This window comes from Mobula birostris, chromosome 2, assembly GCF_030028105.1.
Source record: "Mobula birostris isolate sMobBir1 chromosome 2, sMobBir1.hap1, whole genome shotgun sequence".
NCBI lineage: Eukaryota > Metazoa > Chordata > Chondrichthyes > Myliobatiformes > Myliobatidae > Mobula > Mobula birostris.
In genome coordinates, this window is record NC_092371.1 from 55,331,513 (window position 1) to 55,354,333 (window position 22,821).

The 22,821-nt window shown below is 38.4% G+C and overlaps 1 protein-coding gene across 4 annotated transcripts in view; it reads right to left on the minus strand.

Annotated features, from left to right (window-relative positions):
* Positions 1-20,745, minus strand: part of zbtb46 (zinc finger and BTB domain containing 46) — a 77,974-nt gene extending 57,229 nt beyond the window's left edge. The window contains exons 1-3 of one of the 4 annotated variants that reach the window (XM_072241260.1): positions 20,592-20,745; positions 4,844-4,947; positions 1,186-2,165 (exon numbers count right to left, since the gene is read on the minus strand). In XM_072241260.1, coding sequence (XP_072097361.1) covers positions 1,186-2,165; positions 4,844-4,902 — 1,039 coding nt within the window. In that variant the 5' untranslated portion in view covers positions 4,903-4,947; positions 20,592-20,745. Of the gene's footprint in view, positions 1-1,185; positions 2,166-4,839; positions 4,948-9,587; positions 9,610-20,532 lie in introns of those variants that run through there. The other 3 variants (XM_072241288.1, XM_072241270.1, XM_072241279.1) reach the window with 3 other exon arrangements.
* Positions 20,746-22,821: the final 2,076 nt, after the last annotated feature.

Consider the following 22,821-nt stretch of genomic DNA (forward strand, 5'->3'; position numbering starts at 1 on the left):
TTAAACCTCAGCCAGAGATCAGTTGTAATTTAGCATGATTCCACCACCCATTTGGTTAGTATAACCACCATTTGCATAATTTTTTTCCTTGTAACTGCCCTCCTCCTTTCCACTCTTATCCTTCTTCTCCAACTTAAAAACACATTTGATTTCCAACTTCATCTGACAAGTCTGAAGGACTACTACTGTTCTGCTTCCATGGATGCTGCATGACTTAATTACTATTTCCAGCATTTCATATTTGTATATTTCAGATTCCACTAACTGCAGTTATTAGCTTTATTTCCGTTCTGTACATCCTTGAAAACTTGTCACTTAACTCGTGAGATTTCAGTAAAAATGAAGATTAATGAAGAAAAACAGCTGTTTTAAGAAAGTATTGGAACTGTCTTGAATAACTGAAAGTTAACAAATGCAACTACAATTGAAATGAATTAGCACTATCCCTCAATCTGCAAATTTAAACCCCCAGCATATCACCCATGTCTAAATCAACTGCAAGCGACAAGAGTGAACTCATGTCTATGAAAAAACACACAAAAATTTAGGTATGTTTACAGACAACCTGCAACACTACTCAACCACTCCAGTGGCAAAATAATAATATAGGATAAAGAACCATCACCCCACATACTCCTTTCAATGTCAATTGAAATAATAGACCTTGAATTGGCAAGGGGACTTCAAAATGCAGTGAATTCACAGCAAGACCTTGCAAAGCTTCTCCAAGCTAAAAATTTGGTCATTTAATATTTTGACTTACAACTGAGACACAAAGGACATTTCATATCTGAATAAATAAAGCGCCGTAAGAAAATTATCCCTTTGGACCAAGACTGTTTACATTACTCCTTAAATAAGCTACCCCTCTACCATCCAATTTCCGAATGGACATCGAACTCATGAACATTACCTCATTACTTTTTTATTTCTATTTTTCTACTATTTATTTAATTTAGCTACTTTAAATATATATACTTACTGTAATAGGTTATTTTTCCATTACTTATTCCATTGTACGGCTGCGACAAAGACAACTACTTTCATGACATATGTCAATGATATTAAACCTGATTCTGAGAGGTGAACAGCCATCTTCTTTGGTATAATATCCGATGATCCAAAAATGGTCATTAACTTTTAAGTACATGTCTCCATAAAAGCGCATACAAACATTTTGCTTACCTGTCCCATCACGGCTACTGTATGGCCATCCACCAACAGTTAGCATTGATGGCATTGGAGAGCTGGGTCTGCTGTCCACTTCAACATGCTGTGTAATGTGGCGCACTGTTTGTTTGTTTTTGCGATTCTTTTTCCTGCCAGATAGCTGCCATCCCTCAGGGACCTGATCAGAAAATCCAGTTTGTGCTGAAGTGTTGCTCTTTCCAAGGTGGGTTTCTCTCAGTTCAGCACCTCCATAATGTGAAGGAGATATCTGTTCCTCCTTAACTCTAAATGAATTGTAACCAATGTCACTAGACCAGAGTGATTGTGAAGAGATGTCATCATGACTGTCAGTTTTCTGCTCGTGTTCCTCTTTGCTGTAGCTGCTTCCGCCATCATGACAACTTGCAATTGCTGAATCTCCAGAAGAATTTGCTGGGCTTGTCCGTCGCCTTTCTAACCAAGGAGAGCTACTCCTGCCCACTGCTACTGGGGTTACAACATCAATGCTGCTGCTCGAGGGAGCTCCCATATCATACTCCATAATATCCTCTGATGGTTCAGTCTTTATGCTGATATCTAAAGCTGCCTTGATAAAACTGTGACATGCCTGAACTATGTCTGTCATTTGCAGATAACTTGCAGCTGACATCACCTCAATGACATTCTTGCTTGTCAACGCTAGGTGCGCTGAGTACATAAAATCTATGATTACTTTGAAACCCTGCGCAGTGACTATGTCCAAATGAGTCACAGTAGCCTGATCAGAGGACATCTTTTGCACCTGACAGTACAAAGTCTTGAAGTAGCGGCTACTACCAAGCAGAACATTTTTATGTGCTTTAAAGATTTTCCCCTCGACAATGATGCACACATCACAAAGGATGCCATGCTGCCGCTGTTCATTCAATTCCCGTAACAAGTGACGGTAGTGTGATGGGATTTCCATATCATCCTTTCGATTGTTTATTGACAGATATTGTTGTTGCTTCTGAATTCTAGTGAAAGAATAAAGTGGAGAAAAAAAAAAAATCAGTCTTGCATACCAAAAGAAGTGGCTCTACATACAAGAAACATGCTTCTACTTTGACAAAATGAACAAAATGAACATTATCCTTTATTGGTTCAGATCAATGATATTTAACAAAGCAAAATGTCTAATGTTGCAACACAAATGAAAAATGTGCTCCACAGTATGTACATGCAAGGTCAAAGGCCTCTCGTCAGACAAGTCTGTAGATTTAATACAGAACGTCTGCAAACGAGATGCTCAATCTGTACTTGCTCACCTCAATCCAGAAACCACCACACTGCGACCAACAACCTTTAAGCAAGTAAACCAAGTACATTGCTGGGACCCATTCTGAGAAGGGGTCCCAAACCCAAAACGTTAACTCTTTCTTGCCACAGTATGTGGCTGGACTGCTCAGTGTCCCAATGCTTTCGTCATTTTACATTTCCAGCTTGTGTAGTTCTTGCTTTGATCTCTATGTAATTCATAGTTGATCTCAAAGTCAGAGTAACAAAGCAAAAATTTAGGAGAGTTCGGTCATTCCAAACCATGCTACTCCATTCCATAAATCCAAGATTAATATGGCATTCCAAAATCCCTTCATTCCCTTGAACACAAGGAAAAATCTATTTCACTCTTTTTCCTTAACCTGGAGTATGCCCCCATTTTTAGATTCACCAGACTGAAAAAGTAGCTTTCCATCTTCTATCCAGTAAATACCCTCTCAAACTGTCTGCATTTCAATGACACCATTCTTTTTGCTAAACCTTTACCTCCCACCCCCTCATTGGACATGACCCTCTCCTACAAATCAATAGTGTCAATTTACAATTTATTGCTTACAAGCCATACATTTCTTTCTTTAGTATAGAAACCAATACAAAATGTTCCAGGTGAGATTTTAACAGTTTTACAGGATTTCCTTGTTCTTGAAGACTAACCTCCTTCCCATTAGGGTCAATAACTCTTCAGCCTTCCAAATATTTTGCTGGTCCAAACAGTACACTGTATCTACATTTTTGCATCTTATTAACTATAATATGAACACCTTAACCATTCTCGTTGTCTCTTGTCAAAGTAAATTATCTCACATTTTCCCACCTTCAGCACACAGATTATTTAAAGGACAATAATTTCAAGATGTCGTTGCAGCAAGAACAGGTTTCAAAATCACCTGACCATATGCTGTCTCCAACCAGTACATTTAAAATAGACAAAATATAAGATATGCAATGTTATATCCTCATTTAATTAAACATGGTTCAGAGAAAGGAGTAGAAAGAGTAAAAAAGTACAACCTCTGGAATCTTGAAAGGCACTTTCTTTAAATCCAAGGGGAAAATTGCAAAGAGAACTAAGGTCACACAAACTCAGTATCCGTTGTGGCACTAACCAACCAAATGTCAAGTCTAATTAGTTTAACTAATAAGACTGTCTATCACTCAGTACAATATGAGGAATTACTACTAACTACTAAATGGCCAAATTTAGGGGGGGGAAAGCAGAGTTAGCTCAGTGAGTCCATTCTTTGGCTGCAGTCCAACAATATCTGGTTATCAGTGTTGGCAACCAGACTCATGTGGACAGGATTGACATTATTGTCATGTACTACATGATTAAACCTCAAAAATGTACATTCTAATTGCTTCTGTCATTCAGAGGGCCAAATATATTTGAGTTCCAGGTGCCACAGGAAAAGGCAAAAGGAACTTATTTTAAAAGTTCATTTAAGAATGATTGACAAGGTATTTACTGAGCATCGCCAATTGCCCTTAAGATGGTGTGGTGAGCTACTTCTTTTAACCACAGCAATGTTTGCGGCAATATTATTCCAATAAGACTAATAGAGTTGCAATAATTGCACCAACAAGAAAGAACTGTAAGACCTTTCCACGTTGGATAACTTGTGCCCATACATTACAGTCAACTGCTCTTATCCTTCATGGTGATGAAATGAAACAAATTGCTATGAAGAAGCCTTTTACAAATGGTCTATTCTGATATTTTATGAAATGAACTGGATATTTACTTCATCTTTCTGTCACAAACAATATAAGTGCCAATAGATCAAAAAGAGGAAGAAAAAATGTTCAAGATTAGCCTTAATGATTCAGGAGAACCAAATCACCTTGGAGCTGACAGCTTATGATGTTCCTTTTACCTTTGATATCAGCAGTTTGATTTCACCTTGTAAATGGCAACATAATTGAGTATCACATAAAGCTCTACAAGAGGTCCAAGGTAATGGCAATAGAAATTATCCACAAACGTAAAGCAATTCAATTAATCCCATCTTGGGGTCTTCATCATACATCTCAGAGAAAATCTTAAGTATATACATTTGGTAAGCTCTCAGCAGTATGTCCACTCCCAATACTAACCATTTCCAGCTATAATTATTCCTATACTGCAAAGCTGATTGCTTCTAATGAGATCACTGCATCAGCAACTTTTTATTTGAACACATCATCATGATCTTTCTACTGTACCTTGACAATCTCTAAGGAGAGCTACATTTATTGAAGATAATGTTAGAAAGCGCTTAACTTAGGTCAATTATAACAAGCCCTTCCACTGTTTTGGCATACTCCTATAGTACAAAAATCAGATGATCGATTAATAGCCAAGAAATTGCAATTATTGTAACTTTTTTTGCTTACTTACTGTCTTTCTTTCTCCCGCTGTCCTTCTCCTTCATCAATGTAGTGCCAGTTCCTTCCCATTCTTTCCCCAGGATTGTTCACAGTCTCCCAGTGGTTTTAAACGTCCTAGAAACAAATAGCAAATATTCCAATATTGCATAAAATTATAATAAATGCAATTCTAATTCATTGTTTTCAATCAATACCAAACAAATATCAGGACCAAATTATTGAAGACACTGTGAAGAACATCCACTTTTTTGTACAACGATAAGCCCTCAAAAAGAACAGAAAATGTTGGTAAATCCAGGCAAAATTTCAAACGTACTCCATATTCAAAATGTTAAAGTTTATTTACTGATGTTCTTGGCAAGACTAGCAGTTATTCCCCATTCAAAATACTCCTTGAGAAGATGCTGTGAACCTGTCTTCTCGAACAACTGTATTTTGGTGAACCTACACCCATAATATCTTTCCAGATGCAACAACAATGAAACAATTTGACAACCCAATTAAAAAAGTATCTCCAAGTTAACAATGACCATGACTAGGAAAGGAGTGTAGTGTGTAGCCCTTGTTATGGCTCTGTGCAGAATAAACCAAGTTGTTTTCCTAATACATTTAACCCAAATTATTGCCAGAATTTAAGAGTTCACAAAATAATTACTAAAGCGTGAATTATGATTTCACATAGCATGAAGTGATAAGTTAACCTCAAAATGAACTAAACACGCATTTCTCTTCACTTATTCAAGAGTAGCATTTTATAAGCAGTAAATATGTTGTCATCTAAAACTGTCATGTCATTTAACTTCTTGCCAACATGGGCAAATGTACAGGAATAATAACAGTGAAAAAATGGTACTTATGGAATATGTCTCACACTGCCACCACATTTCAGAACATTATACAGGTTTCCCCCACCATCCGAAGGTACAGCGTTCCTATGAAACGGTTCGTAAGCCGAAGTGTCGTAAAGCGAAGAAGCAATTACCATTTATTTATATGGGAAAATTTTGTGAGCGTTCGCAGACCCAAAAATAACCTACCAAATCATGCCAAATAACACACAAAACCTAAAATAACAGTAACATATAGTAAAAGCAGGGATGATATGATAAATACACAGCCTATATGAAGTAGAAGTACTTCTCTACAACAATTGCCTGCACAGATCTCTGTAGCAAAAATCTCACGCAACCGCTCTCGGCAGAAAGTCTCACACAAGTGCTGTTGGCATAAACGCGCTCTCCATTAACCTTTAAACTATGAAGCTTTCAAATCTACCAAATAACACGTAAAAATACACAGCCTATATAAAGTAGAAATAATGTATGTACAGTGTAGTATTACTTACGGGAATTGGGAAGACATCGAGCACACTGATGATGGTGTGTTAGACTGAGTCATCGCAGGTTGGGGTGGTGCAGTGGTCCCCACCCTCCAGGCTGCCACCTGATACATTGCCCTGAAGCACGCAGCAGTAGCCGGGAGGCACACAGCACACCTTTAAGAAAAAAGCCAAAATAAACATACTAATTAATTAGGTGCTGCCCAGCACGTAAATGTCGGCGCAGATCAGAGGTGATTGCCGATTGCACCGGCACTGATCTGGGCCGACAATTACGTGCTAGGCAGCACCTAATTAATTAGCATGTTTATTTCGGCTTTTTTTCTTAAAGATGTGCTGTGTGCCTCCCGGCTACCACTGCATTCTCCGTGAATCGGTACAGTATCTGTCCGGGGCCCAGGGGTTGGGGTGGTGGGACACGGCGGTGTCATCTCATCGTCCATCAGGGCAGGCAGCTCATCTTCTCCTATGACTGCCTGCCTCGATGTCGAAGGTCAAGGTTCGTCGTCTGCTGTGGCTGATGTGGAAGGTTTGCTTGACTGCTGAGCCTCGAGCATTTTTCTATCATACAGTTCTTTGTAAGGACTCAAAACATCCTGCAAATATCCCCTAAACCGATGTACCCTTTCAAAATTAAAGTCGTACTTTATCATTGCAGCAAAAATCTCATGCAGTTGCTTCACGTTCAGTTCCTGGACGACTTCACTTTCGCTACTGCATTCGGTTTCGATTGTTATCCTTTCCTCTTCCAATTGCATCAGCTCTTCATCTATCAGTTCTTGGTCATGGGATGCCAAAACCTCTTCAACATCATCTTCGTCAGCTTCCACAAGCCAAACTCATTTTGTCCTTGCTTCGTTCACCACGATCGAAATGCTTAATTATGTCCAGTTTTACCCTAAGTGTAACACCCTTACGAGCTCTTTCAGGCTTTTCCGACACCTTAGAACTTACCTTGCTAACGGCTGTTCAATGCAACGTGTTTAAGCAATACCTTTCCGAATCCGGGGGAGAGAGGCTGCTCCAGGAGCGCGCTGCCTTTTATCGCACGCTGATTTTTTATCGCATGCTGCCTTTCTTCATAACAGTGAAAACACCTTCTGAAAGCGAAAACAGGGTACTAATGTAGGTCTTTCGTAACAGTAAGGTTTCATAAAGCGAACGTTCGAAGAGTGGGGGACACCTGTACCATGAAGTATTTCTGAAGTGTATAAAATGATGCCATGGAAGAGAATACAGCAAACAATTTGACACAACGCTAATCCATAACTCCATCATTTGAAAACTGATGGGAGAAATAAAGATATGGAATAAGTTTGCATTTATATAGCACCTGTCATGTTTCAAAGTGCCTAAGATTTTTTTTGAATTGTTCATGCTATAATATATTAAAAACTGCCCAAAAATTTGAATTTCTGGGTCCTACTAGCAGCATCAAGATAAATGATTGTTTAATGGATAAATGTTTGTTTAATATGCTATGAATACTACAGATCTTGAACCTGAGACTGTAAATTAATTCTACTACATAAAATGCTGTGCAGCAAGGTACTTCATCAGACTTGGACATCCTCTTTACTGTAGTTCATCGCACTTCATGATGCATACCACAAATTATCAGTGTGCTTTGCAAGGTAACACCATGAAGGCATTACTCTGAATCAAGGATGAAATGGAATACAAATGGGTTACTGTAGTTCAAGATTCCAGACTATCCTTATGTTTAAAAACAATGATCCAAATGAGGACCAGTAACCAAAATTAATTATCAGATAATTCATCATAAAGTGCACTCTGCAGTTCAAGTGCAGGAGGTAGAGAAATGGAGAGAATGAGTCAACCATCTTTCATCAGAACCTGAAAAGTGAGAAACAAGTCTTTTAAGCTGCAATAGGGCATAGACACCACAGTAACAATTACATTTTTTAAAAATTTTGTTTTCAGAAAAGGAAACTGAAAAAAAAATTGAAATACAGAGGTATAGTCATACATATTGAGAAAGAAAGCAGTGTGATCGCTAGAGATTATAAAATTAAGCTACAGTGGCATGCAAGAGTTTGGGTACCCCAGTCAAAATTTCTGTTACTGTGAATAGTTAAGTGAATAGAAGATGAACTGATCTCCAAAAGTCATAAACTTAAAGATGAAACATTCTTTTCAACATTTTAAGCAAGATTGTGTATTATTTTTGTTTTGTACAGTTTTAGAATGAAAAAAAGGAAAGGAGCACCATGCAAAAGCTTGGCACCCTAAGAGATTTGAGCTCTCAGATAACTTTTACCAAGGTCTCAGACCTTAATTCCCTTGTTAGGGCTATGGCTTGTTCACAATCTTCGTTAGGAAAGGCCAGGTGATGCAAATTTCAAAGCTTTATAAATACCCTTGACTCCTCAATCCTTGTCCCAACAATCAGCAGCCATGGGCTCCTCTAAGCAGCTGCCTAACACCCTGAAAATTAAAATAAATGATGCCCACAAAGCAGGAGAAGGCTATAAGAAGATAGCAGAGCGTTTTCAGGTAGCCATTTGCTCAGTTCTTAATGTAATTAAGAAATGGCAGTTAATAGGAACGGTGGAGGTCTAGTTGAGGTCTAGAAGACCAAGAAAACTTTCTGAGAGAACTGCTCATAGGATTGCTAGAAAGGCAAATCAAAACCCCTGTTTGACTGCAAAAGCCCTTCAGGAAGTTTTAGCAGACTCTGGACTGATGGTGCACTGTTCTACTGTGCAGTGACACCTGCTCAAATTTGGCCTTCATAGAAGAGTCATTAGAAGAAAACCTTTCCTGTGTCCTCATCACAAAATTCAGCATCAGAAGTTTGCAAAGGAATATCTAAACAAGCCTGATGCATTTTGGAAACAAGTCCTGTGGACTGATGAAGTTAAAATAGAACTTTTTGGCCACAGTGAGCAAAGGTATGTTTGGAGAAAAAAGGGTGCAGTATTTCATGAAAAGAACACCTCTCCAACTGTTAAGCACACGGGTGGATGATCATGCTTTGGGCTTGTGTTGCAGCCAGTGGCACGGGGAACATTTCACTGGTAGAGGGAAGAATGAATTCAATTAAATACCAGCAAATTCTGAAAGCTAATGTCACACCATCCGTAAAAAAGCTGAAGATGAAAAGAGTATGGCTTCTACAACAGGATAATGATCCTAAACACACTTCAAAATCTACAATGGACTACCTCAAGAGGTGCAAGCTGAAGGTTTTGCCATGGCCCTCACAGTCCCCCGACCTAAACATCATCGAGAATCTGTGGATAGACCTCAAAAGAGCAGTGCATGCAAGATGGTCCAAGAATTTCACAGAACTAGAAGCCTTTTGCATGGAAGAATGGGTGAAAATCCCCAAAACAAGAATTGAGAGACTCTTAGCTGGCTACAGAAAGCGTTTACAAGCTGTGATACTTGCCAAAGGGGGTGTTACTAAGTGCTGCCATGCAGGGTGCCCAAACTTTGGCTTCGGGCCCTTTTCCTTTTTGTATTTTGAAACTGTAAAAGACAGAAATAAAAAGTAATCTTGCTTAAAATACTAAAGAAATGTATCATCTTTAACTTTATGCTTTTTGGAAATCAGGTGATCTTTTACTCGCTTAGCTATTCACAGTAACAGAAATTTTGACCAGGGGTGCCCAAACTTTTGCATGCCACTGTACATGTTACAAAGCCACATGAAAGATAGATATTGGATTTCATTCCCTTCAACCTCCTACATTGTTCCAGAAAAGTCAGAGTAGGATTACAGCAAAGGATTGCCATAATACATCCGGACCACAATGGCAATTCTGACCTTCCAGTCATCGTAGCTTTCAATTTTCCATCTCATTCCCATTGTAACCTCTCCAAGATGAACCTGCTTTATTGTAACAATAATGTCCAACATGAACCTGAGGAACAGCACATCATCTTCCCTTCATGTACACTGTATTCAATATGAGGACCTGAGGGCTACAATCGCTTAAGGTAACTATCCATTTCAGAATCAGAATCAGGTTTATTATCACCGGCATGTGATGTCAAATTTGTTAACTTAGCAGCAGCATTTCAATGCAATACATAATCTAGCAGAGAGAGAAAAAAGAACAAATAAATCAATTATTTCACCCTTTCTCTTCAATTATGTGGCCATACTTCTCCATTTCCAATATTTTCCATCTTTTGTTTTTACGGTAACTGTTACCATAACAATGTGCACACCCTATCACAGGTTCAGATCAATTTTTTCCTAAACATGGTCAAATTTTCATGAGAAAACACATTGCTCTGTACTGAGGTACCAGCGTTTCCCCAATTTATAGCCAGGAATCCTATCCATGTGAGGGTATGCTATACAGAGCCACTGATGTACAATCACACTTCACTGCAGGACCCTTCATGCCATCCAGTAAGTCAACAAACTTCCTGCCATTGCTTGGTTCTTGCATGGGTAACTTACTGTTGCAGGTGTCATTGCAGTCAAGATAGAAACAACAGAATTTTTAAGATACATTGAACATTTATTTCGCAAACAACAGGAATTCTGCAGATGCTGGAAATTCAAGCAACACACATCAAAGTAGCTGGTGAGCGCAGTGGGCCAGGCAGCATCCCTAGGAAGAGGTACAGTCAACGTTTCAGGCCGAGACCCTTTGTCAGTTAGTCCTGACAAAGGGTCTCAGCCTGAAACGTCAACTGTACCTCTTCCTAGGGATGCTGCCTGGCCTGCTGCGCTCACCAGCTACTTTGATGTGTGTCACTTGAACATTTATTTGAATGTTTTAAATATAATAGACATTTAAGGTTTATCTCGTTTCATGACTCCTAAATACTTGTCTAAGTCAAATTAAAAGCAATTCTTTAATAGTCATGACAGCTGGTTAACAATACCTCTTCATAGCTGCTGCCTAACCTCCAGCAATATATTGATTGTTCCATGTTCCCATGTCTGCAGAATCCTATATCTCTGGATTAACCAGCTGTCAGTTTCACCCCAGCCTCAAGCGGGTAGGGCCTTGTTCTGGTCCTGTCACTTGCACAGTGCAATAACTCATTGGTGAGCCTTGAGCTACCCTAGTGAAGCTGCAACTGAGCTGCTAAAGGCAAATGCAAACACAAGAAAATCTGCAGATGCTGGAAATCCAAAGCAAGGGTCTCAGCCCAAAATGTAGACTGTTTATTCTTTCCCAAAAGTGAAGCCTGACCTGCTGAGTTCCTGCAGCATTTTGTGTGTGTTGCAAAGGCAAGTGCAGTTTAGTATGGAGTTCATCAGTGAACAGAGCTTGCCAGAGTCAAAAAATTCCTGGTCTTACATTCTTAGAATTCATGTAAAATCATTTGGAGTTGACCTTGTACATGCTGACATACCAACTTTGTCGAATCCACAACGCACACACACCCCCCCCCCGTATCTTTTTTTTCCAAGTTAATCCTTAGCCATTTTGATAGGTAAACAAGATTAGACTTTGCATTTCCATAGTGATATCCCGCCATACATTACCTTTTTTAAAAAAATCTTTGATTTCAAAGAAGCATTTATACTAGACTTTGACATTGATAGTAAGTTAACAACTGACTGAATTTAATAGAACCCAACATATCAAGATGCTAGAAATGATGAATGAATTGGCGACACCAACTTGTAAGCAATATTTAAATAGTTTCTACGAAAGACTACAAACATAGTTATATTTAAATGAAGTCATGAAATCAGGCCTTTAAGATTATTTCAACTTTTATTCAGTAAGAGTGCTTCACTTTCATCTTTTTGCTACTTTTCCAAAGTACTAAGTAATAATGGTTGTTCATTCCTGGGTAAACTATTTAACCTGGATCTCCTTTGTTCTTTCAAAGAAAAAACTTTGTACTGTTTTCTCAAACTACATCTACACACACTCACTCCACATCCACCTAATTCCTACCTAATCACTACTGTATATGTAATTTATTCACCAATACTTAACTTATCTTGAAAAGTTAGAAATAAGCAGTAACCACATAACAAAGGGAAAAAATGGGGAAGAATGAGTCTCCAGGTATTAGTGACAATTATGTTACCAAATGCAATATTATGATACAATGCATTTTATAATGTAACAAAGCAAACAACAACTGTTCTGGTAACAGAAGCAAGATTTAAATAACAGACATGTAAAAGGTTTTACAGAGAGAAAAATAATCAGTACCTGGCACACTTAACAGGGTGTGCAAATCCTTTTAAATTAATTGGTTAAAATTAGAGGATAACATCACAGGAAAGGCCCGTAAATCAAGCTAGGTCCAATGAATGAAAAAATTTCATTAAATTTGTATGCATGAGCAAGCAGAGCTTTCTGCCCAAAATAAACAAAGTACTTTAGACAGGATAGCTGGCTAAATGAATAATATTTATCACTTTTTAGATGCCATAAATATTCTAAACAGAATAAATGACTAAACCCTCCATCCAGTTACACAAATTCCACACCGTTCACAAATCCAAACGGTAACTTGACTCCTTAATATAAAGCGTCACAACAAAAACAATTACTGCATGCAAAGTGGCTAGATTTGCCAATAGTTGCAATTCAAATTTTACTACAATCACAACAACCTCATTGTTACATTAACTTCACTTAACATTCCAATCTCCTTCTTAGCCCAACAAAAATAAAGATGATTGCATATGGCACAAGGACTGGGCAGGAAGATAGCTCAATAACAAGATACAGAATCAGCCATCATCTTAATGGGTGATGCACTAACCGTGAAGGCCAGAAGCTTGTCTCCCACTTCTATTTAAATACCTCCATTGGTAACTTGGTTTACTATTATCACATGTACGGAGATACAGTGACTACTTGCCAGATTTCATGGCATATGCCTGTGATATTAAACCTGATTCTAATTCCTGCATACCACTCATACAGATCAATTTATTACTACAGTGAACTGACGGTGTACAAGGAAAAACAAGCTGTACCATAAAGTGTTACAGTTACAGAAAAAGTACAGTGAAAATAGATAATGAAGTGCAAGATGGATTGTAAAGTTGAGTCCACGTTGACATTCTAGGGAATTGCCCAAGTCTTACAACAGCAGGATAGAAGCTATTCTTAAGCTTACTAGTACCTCCTTTCAAGACTTTTGTATCTACAACCAGATAGGAGGGGGAGCAGAGAAAATGTCCGAGGTGGATGGTATTAATTACGTTGGCTGCATTATTGAGGCAGTGAGAAGCACAGACAGAGTCCATGGAGGATAAGCTGGTTTTTGTGATGTGCTGAGCTGGGTCCAGGACACTGCAATTTCTCGGAGTCATGGGCAGGGCAGTTGTCATAGCAAGCTATAATACATCTAGATATGATGCATTCTATGAAGCATTGATAAAAACTGATAAGAATCAATAGAAACATAGCAAATTTCACTAGCCTCCTGAGGAAGTAGAGACATTGGAAGGAAGGGCATTTATTAACTTTGGGTCCACGTGGTTGGGCCAGGGCAGGCCATTAGTGACATTCACTCCGAGGAACTTGAAGCCCTCAACTGTCTTGGCCTCAGCATCATTGACATAAACAGGGGTGCGTACACCCCACTATCCTACCCACACTTTCCTGAAGTCAATGACCAGCATTTTTGCTTTGCTGAAATTGTGGGAAAATTGTTCCTTGGGTAATCATTCCCTTGCACACACTAAGACAGAACACCAGTCCTATCATTTGTCCAGAAAAAAAAAATCAGACAGATCAGGGGTCTTTTTTCCCCTCAGTCAAGCAGAAAAATTAGCTAATGCCCAGTAAAAGTCAACATGCCCAACCCTTGTTGCTGTGTAATATTGCATCAGGCAATGTATTTTTCTAAGGAGTTACTGGAAAGATCTGTTTTAATGAGCTGTTTTGTACAAGAGAAAGAATCTGAAAAGTCAACTTGCTAAACCAATCTTCAACATAAGTGAACCAATGTGAGGATGGAAGAGGTTCACAATTAATGATAAACGATTTTTGTTCATTCACAAACAGGAGAAAATCTGCAGATGCTGGAAATCCAAGCAACATGCACAAAATGCTGGAAGAACTCAGCAGGCCAGGTTGCATCTATGGAAAACAGCACAGTCGCCATTTCGGGCCGAGAACCTTCAGCAGGTCAGTCCTGCTGAAGGGTCTCAGCCTGAAACATCGACTGTACTCGTTCCCATTAATGCTGCCAGGCCTACTGAGTTTCTCCAGCATTTGGTGTGTATCCTTGTTCATCATCTCTCCTAATAATTCAGAAATTCTGTAACTAGTTACAGAGCTACCAAAGTAAACTCAATTAAAGCTCTCATTCCCCCAACACAATTCAGAATGTTACCACTATCTCTGTCAACACTCTGCAGAAAGGTAACATGCATAGCAAGCTCATGTCCTCCCTCTTTTATAGTAAATTGTATTGGAATATAAAAACAAATATTCTCTATTTTATAAGCATTACTCAACAAACATTATACTTCAAGCTTTAGCTATAATTGCCCATTGGGAGTATGATGGGGAAGAGGAATGCAGAAAGAGGGAATTAGAAAAGCCCCAAGAACCAGGTTTCACCATTATAAGTATAACTGAGTGATAACTTCTACAAAGTGTAAACAGGTGGGAACAGAATCAAACTAACTTTCAGCATTTTTGTAAATTCCTCACTCTACTGCGGAAACAACAGATCAGGATACACTATTTAGGCTTATGCTAAGCAGTCAATTTGGCAAGGTTATGGAACACTGCCAGTACTTCTGCAATCAAACTACAGTCTGAATTAGTATCTCAAAGAAATTTTCTAATTTTTAGAAAAACTTCACTAATTTAACTATTCATTTTTCACAATACATTGATTGAAACATTTCAGCCCAAGCACAGTAATTCTGAAAAATCTCTTGAGACATTAGCTCATTGCAAAGCCTACTGATGTTTTAATGTGGATGATCATTTCCTGAGTAAACTGGTATTCTTGTGTTTATTCTGCATTTAATTGTCAATACAAGACCAAAATATACTAGATAGATGCTAAGCACTTTAAATTACCTTCGAATTCCTTTATTTTAAATATATACAGGTGTTATTAAAGTTCTTTCTCTTATTAAAAAGATAGTCAAACATCAAGATTCAAGTTCAAATAAGGAGACAACAATTCAATAGTGCTCCAAGCATCACTGGAAAAAGCTTTCCTGTAGCCAAGGCCAAAGAGAAATTACTTTCATCACAAACCAAATGGAATGTTAGAATTAGTTTAGCTCCTCACTATTTGGCAAGAGTTATCTGCATTTGCACAAAGTCAATACATTGAATGAAAAAATGTGTTGCATTATCACCATCTCATGAGTTTGTGTACTGTTATTTTGAGTGATTATTTAATTTTTTAGAGGAAGGATTAACTCCAAGGCTTTAAAGTGTTTCTATTTAAAAGAAATGCAAGAACCCACAAGGAGCAGTCTTGCCGTGCAAATGCCACTTCTAGCAATTCCAAACTTCTCACTGAAAAAGTAAAGCAAAGGCAAATGGTATTCAAAACATTCCCACAATCAGCACTGAATAAAACTTAACAGGATTCTCATTTAATAGGTCGAGTCATGTTGGTTTCCTCCCACTACTCCACCCGTTCTGAACAGGAAATTTAGAGTGAAAAACACCCACTTGCACACAATTCATTAAAACCTTTTGCGTCTTCAATTGGAAAATAAATACAGCTAAGTACTGCACATCCCATTTCATTTTTTTTCTCTCAACATAATTTAAAGTTCGCCTGAACTTTCCAGAATAACTGGAAGTTGAAAAATTCCATGAATAAATCTGATAAGTTGCTATTTACTTTAAACAAAACTCTCCAAGCTAACTATGCCTAGAATTGGAAATTACTGTAATCACATGTATCAAATTATGGATGGAGTGGACATTTTGAATACAAATTAATTCGAGAAGTTTATCAATAATTATCTTTGAAGATACTCCAAGTGGAAACAGAGACATTGTTGGTTGACTGAACATACCTGTTTCCACATAAAAATATATAAAGCCAATCAGAAAACTCAAGCAAGACAGTTTAAAATAAAATCTGTAATGATTTTCTGAAACAAAATATTTTGATGTTTTGCGCTGACAGTGCAAAATAAATTTAGGAATAATCCATAACTCAAATCATCTTACAATTAGTACTGTTCTGCAAGAATGCAGCAATTTGCTTGAACTTTTCCTCAGTCACCAAATCCTTGCACCTCTTGCCATATTTTAAAGCAGATGTTGCCTTCATTTTCAACTGAGATTTACAGTATCTGCAGCCTTTTTATACTTGAGACATTTATATTACTCAAATTTCAAATTTTTATATATCTGTAAATTACAACACTCCACTCTATGTTGTCTTTGGCTGGAATCCCTCCACCTCTATAATCCGCATTATAACTAGACCTTGAAACGGATTTTAGATCGTTTCCCCCAAACACCATCTTACATTTTACAGCAGGAATTATTTACCCTTGCTTGACTATTTGTGAAATAACAGAAGTTTTAGAGTCCATCATATGTTTCCAAAATTATTCCAACATCCACAGTGCCCTAAAACAGTTTGAAGACATTGGAAAGTGAATCAATGCAAATTTATGGAATTGGAGGAGGAGGAAATGAAAAGACAGATACAAATGAGCTTCTCAAGCTGTTCTCAAAAAAAACATGCAGAATGCATTGGTTCAAATACTCTGCATTCCAAACATATTTGTCCCCCTCCCTCCTATGTGGGGTGCATAACTGGACCACAAAGTCCTCATTCTAATAACATAGAAAAAAACACTCTATTGCACTTAGCTGAATATGTACCCCACTCTTGACAAATAACATTAAAAGTATCACCTGTTCTTAAAATTAAAATGTGCAGATTTACAGTTTCACAATATTTTTAAATACTGGCATCAATGTTTTGCAAATCATTTCAAAAACATTCAGGGGTATTGCTTAAGGACCTTTTGTAGCCTCTCAAAATCCCAGACCTCTAGTGGTTTCACCATCTGGTGTGTTTGTCAACTCCAACAAACCAAACAGTACTTCTAATATTCAAATAACGTTAAGCATTAGAATTGAGAGGAAATGATAAATGCAAAAGAACTAAATAGGTAACTTTTGTGTTATAGTGTAGGACACATACAACTTTTCATCTACTTTATCTATTGTCTATGCATTCTGAATGTAATATTTAATATTTTATCATATCACCACACATGGAACATAAACAGTAATCTTATAAATATTCAGCAGACCAGACAGCATTTATGGAGAAAGAAACAAAGTTGAACTTCAGGTCAATGACCTTTTATCGGAACTAGAAATTATGAATCAAACATCATTTCAATTATTTGTGGGCGGGGTGTAGAGAGAACAAAGAAGTTCTGTGATAGGGTGAAAATCTAGAGACACCAAATGACTAGCTAAAAGAGGGTGGTGAAGTTAGTTACAGCTGAGCCAACAGGTGAAAATATAAACATTAGGAGATGATGAATAAGAACAGAGAGACAGAGACAGAGACGCACGCACACACACACACACACATACCATAAGAGTAACCCAAAGTTTTCAGTTCCAGTCCCTATCTCTTAATTTCTCCATGCCACTTCTATACCCATCAATCATATCACCACACATGCAACAAAGTCTTTGAACTCGTCCCAATTTATAATCAATATATTTACCCAATTCCTTCTTGAACAATGGAACCTACTTCTACTACATCTGCAGGGATTGCATTTCAGATTTGAACAATACACTGCACATTTTCCTTACGTCACTTTTCTCATTTTATACAAGACATCCAGTTCCTGCTGCCTTAAATGAAGTAGCCTCCTACAATTCTATGTTCAGGCAGCTATTTTATAACTTCAATCAAACTATTCCTCAAACCCTTTTCCCCAAAAGAAACTAATCCAAGGCTCTTTAATCAATTCTTGTTAACATCACCCTTCGTCCCAGGAATCATTCTCACAAATTGTTTCTGGACCCTCTCTGGTACCTTTAGATGCTTCCTATAATATGGTAACCAAACACTTACATTTCCACTGAACACATAGTCATAGCCATACTTTATTGATCCCAGGGGGAAATTGGTTAAATACTCCAACTAAGGCCGAACCAGTGTTTTATAAAAGCACTAGATAACTTCCCTTTAACATCCAATGCCTCAAATGATAAAGCTGAGAATTATGCCTGGCTTATTAACTACTTTTTCCGATTTATCCAGCCACTTTCAAAGATATGTGCTTATTTCACCCAGGTCCCTTTGCTCCTGCATCCCTTATAACAACAATATTCTTTAAATGGCTTTATGTTGCCTCTCCTCATCCTTCCTACTAAAGTGCATCACTCCATGAACCAATGCATTTAACTTAACCTGGCTATTCCATCACCCTGTTTATATCTCACTAAGCTCTTTACAATACACAACATTGTCAAGTTTTATGTCATCTCCAAATTCAGAAATTCTCTAGTACATTAAGAAAACAAATTTTAAAAATGGCCCCTAACATTTAGCGTTCCTCAACGTCCATGTGCAAGTCCCTAACTTTGTCTTCAATAGGCTCCCACTCCTTCACACGCTATTTCACTACTTACACTACGTCACTTCAGAATTTTGCTTCTCAACCACGGTTTCTTTAGTTCTCTGTCTGGGTCTCTAGTTCCGCACCTTTAATTACTTTAAAAATAATCGCATGCATTCAACTTCCTTAAAATTCTAAAAGGCATAATTGTACAAAGGCACAAATCCCAAGTTCAACAAAAAAAAATCACAGATACAGCAATTGCAAATTTTAACAAATACTCTTGCCAAATTTTAACAAGGCACTGTTTTTTTATGAACTCGTTCTGAATGTGTTTACCTGTCAAAGTAATGTTAATGTTGAAATTCGTACTACATGTTCGAAACAAAATCCAAAACCAAACATTCTGTAATAACCTATTACAGACCACAATCCCTTCTGCAAAGTATAAATCACAATGTTCATGCACTGGGATAGAAAAGATTAAATGTTAAACAGCATGTATTTCTAATTATTTTAGGACACCAGTAGTGAACTGTTTAAAATGGGAAAGCCCTTTCTGGGATATCTCTGCTCTCACTGGAAACTCCAACTAGGAAGTGGTAGATCTCAGCTGCCTCCACAGTTCTAAATAGGTTGATACACACCAACTGCTGGAGCCAAGAGAATGGAGGATGTGGGCAAACAACACCCCAGCAATGGCTGATATTCAATTATTCAGTTTTTCCTACCAAGGTGGAAAGCCCCTATTAGATAGGATGTATGTTTTTACAGAAGAATTTTAAATTACTGCTTGATTAACAATAAATTTTAAACCATTCCAGTTAAAAAAAATTGACACCTTTTTGAATTTTGTTGATTCCAACAAAATACACAAACAATTCTTTGAAGACATCTGCTTCTATTTTATGACATCCAAAACCAACTCAATGTAACCAACATAAGTCATGTTTGTAGGAAATAAAATCACACATTTAATCAGTTTAACTTAATCGGTTTTGACTGAAATATGGAAATAGTCAACTAACTTGGCTTTAAAAAGTGACAGGCTCTTGTAATTATTTTACAATGGGAAAACAATAGATAAGTGATCAATATATGGAAATACAATTTCTATAATACGATTTTCTTCAAAACGTTACCCGTTATAAGATCACTCCATTCACACCAAATATTTAAGCATGTGAAATATAATACAAATAACTTATTTATCAACAAACGGAAAAAGCACATGGGTGAAATGAAGTACACTGCTTAACAGTTGATGTAGAACTGTGTCAAATCTGACTTTGGATTAGATACATAAAGTATATATTTTTTCCAAGTTAACTAGAATTATTATGAATATTGAGGAGAAATAAAACTCAATTAAAATAAGATGACATTCTGCAACAACACCAGAACGTTAAGCTGTTTTGCTTTTGCCCATTTAAGTCTAGATAATCCTCTGAGCCGACACCAGGTTTCACCGAACAGTCAGGCTTCAAGGGGGGGGGGGAGACAATACGGCCAGGCCGCGGCCTTGGACCCGCACTGCGCTCTCCATGTACTTTTTAAGCCCCACTGCAACTCTCAGTGACTTTGGCCGGAGCCGGAGGGAAACGTGAGGGGAGCAAGGGAGATCCAGGAGCACTTGGCTCCATCTCCACCGAAGCCAGTAAGCATTTGGAGCCGTAAGACGGGCGTTGACGCAGCAGCAATCGGCACTCGGCCTCGCCCCCACCCCCACTCTCCCCCCCCCCCCCAGTTCCCCGGCCTCACGGCGGAGGTTACACTCAGTCCGGGTTTAAACCCTCCCACCTATCGCCGCCGACAGCTACAGCAGGCAGATGGAGCAAAAACAAAACACAGAAAATACCTGTGTTCCTAATAAACAAAGTAGTTTATCGAAAAGGAGGTGCGCCACCCGCCACTCACCGATTAACCCATGTATGTGTGGAGCAGCGGATGAGGGCCCCGAAACCAATGACTCCAACACAAGAGGGAAAAAGAAATGATCCCGAGAAACCGCCTCCTCCTCCCAGCCTGAGTAACCAGGAACCTGCTCTCGCCGCAAGCGGAAACGACAGCCTGGTATTGTGGGTAAGGAATAGACCCACCCCTGGCTACTAAATGAACTCACGCGCACTGTAGAACCTAGAGAATACACAGACAGACGGCACCTAGACGGAGTACACTGCAGCGCCTGCCCGCTTCAGGAGCACATGCACTCTCTCGCCTGTGTAACATGAACTGCATCTCACACACGGCAACCGCACTCAACATAGGAAAGCTGCATTGCATGCATACACTGCACGCGTAATTTAAAGTAGATTGCACTCACTGACTACTTCAGAAACTAATACTGGGAATATCAACTGCAATGTGGTCTCTGATTCCCGCATGATCCTACAAACAAGTTAAATTGTATTAAACATGTTGGCTGGTGCAAGAAGCGCATAAACTACATTACACTCACACACTAACAAACTCCTCACCTATATTTATAAACAGGCTGCACCTTATAATATAAACTACATTGAAGCCGCTATATATTTTTAAAAAACGGACAGAATACGTATAATGTGGTGTATTCCGTAACAAAATAGAATACACGTAGGTTGTAGCTGACTGACATGAACTTCACATGCAATTCATGTGACATTCCCAAGTGATTAATAAAAGCATGTAAACACACAGCTACTCTAGTCTACCATGAATTAAGAAACACAAGCAAATACTCTATGACGCTGGGCTTATTCCTGGAGGTTTCACGGGAATGATCACCTACATCATAAGATCTTACAGGGGATACTCCTGAGAAAGTAGATGCTTTGCATCTTTTAACATTCGCTGGACTTCAGAGTAAAGTTCAAAGTAAATTTATCATCTAAGTACATGTCTGAATATCCGAGCTGCACCAGTAACACTTCATCTGGATGCATATAAGAAATATTTTTGCTGTCAGATGACGATTTTAATTTTTGTGCTGGCTGTCACAGGGCATGCAACATTCTTGAAAGTTCAAAGTAATTTTATCATATAAAAATAATCTCAGAGTAGTTGCCATATACAGCTCAGATCCGTTTTCTTGCAGGCATTCATAATAAATAGCAAGAGACACAATAGTAACCATGAAAATTGCTCACAACAAACAACCAATATGTGAAGGAAAGCAAACTGTGCAATACAAAAAGAAAATAATAATAATCTATAAATACCAAGAACATGAGTTGTGGAGTCCTTAAAAGTGAGTCCATTGGTTGTGGAATCAATTCAGTGTTGGGGTGAGCGAAGATATCCCCTTTTGGTTCAAGAGCCTGATTGTTGAGGGGTAATAACTGTTACTGAACTGTTCCTGGGACTTGAGGCTCCTGTACCTGGCAGCAGTGAGTAGAGAGCATGGCTCAGATTGTGGGAGTCCTGGATGATGGATGCTGCTTTCCTGCAACAGTGCTCCTTGAAAATGTGCTCAGTGGTGGAGAGGGTTTTACCTGTGTCCACTATTTCTTGGGATTTTTGTTTCCATTCAAGGACATTGGTGTTCCCATACCAGGCCATGATGTGACCCATCAACGTACACACCACTGCACATCTATAGAGGTTTGACAAAGTATTGCACGTCATGGCAAATCTGCACATATTTCTTAGTAGAGACTCTGTTCTGCTGCCTTTGCAATGACAGTTATATTCTGGACTCAACACAGATCCTCTGAAATGATAATGTCAAGGAATTTAAAGTTGTTGACTCTCCTACTCTGATCCCCTGATGAGGACAGGCTCATTGGTTTCCTCCTCCTGCAGTCAATAATCAGCTCTTTGGTTTTGCTGACATTGAGTGAGAGGTTGCTGTTGTGGCACCACTCAGCCAGATTTTCAATCCCCCTCCTATATGCTGATTTATCACCACCTTTGATTTGTCCCACAACAGTGGTGGCATCAGCAAATTTAAATATGGCATTGGAGCTGTGCTTAGCCTCACAGTCATAAATATAATGCCAGTAAAGCAGGCTAAGCAGACAGCCTTGCAGCGCTGCTATACTGATGGAGATTGTGGAGGAGATACTGTTGCCAATCTGAACTGACTGCAAGTGAGAAAATCAAAAATCCAGTTGCACAAGGAGATATTGTGGTCTAGGTTTTCCAATTTTTGTTGATTAGTTTTGAG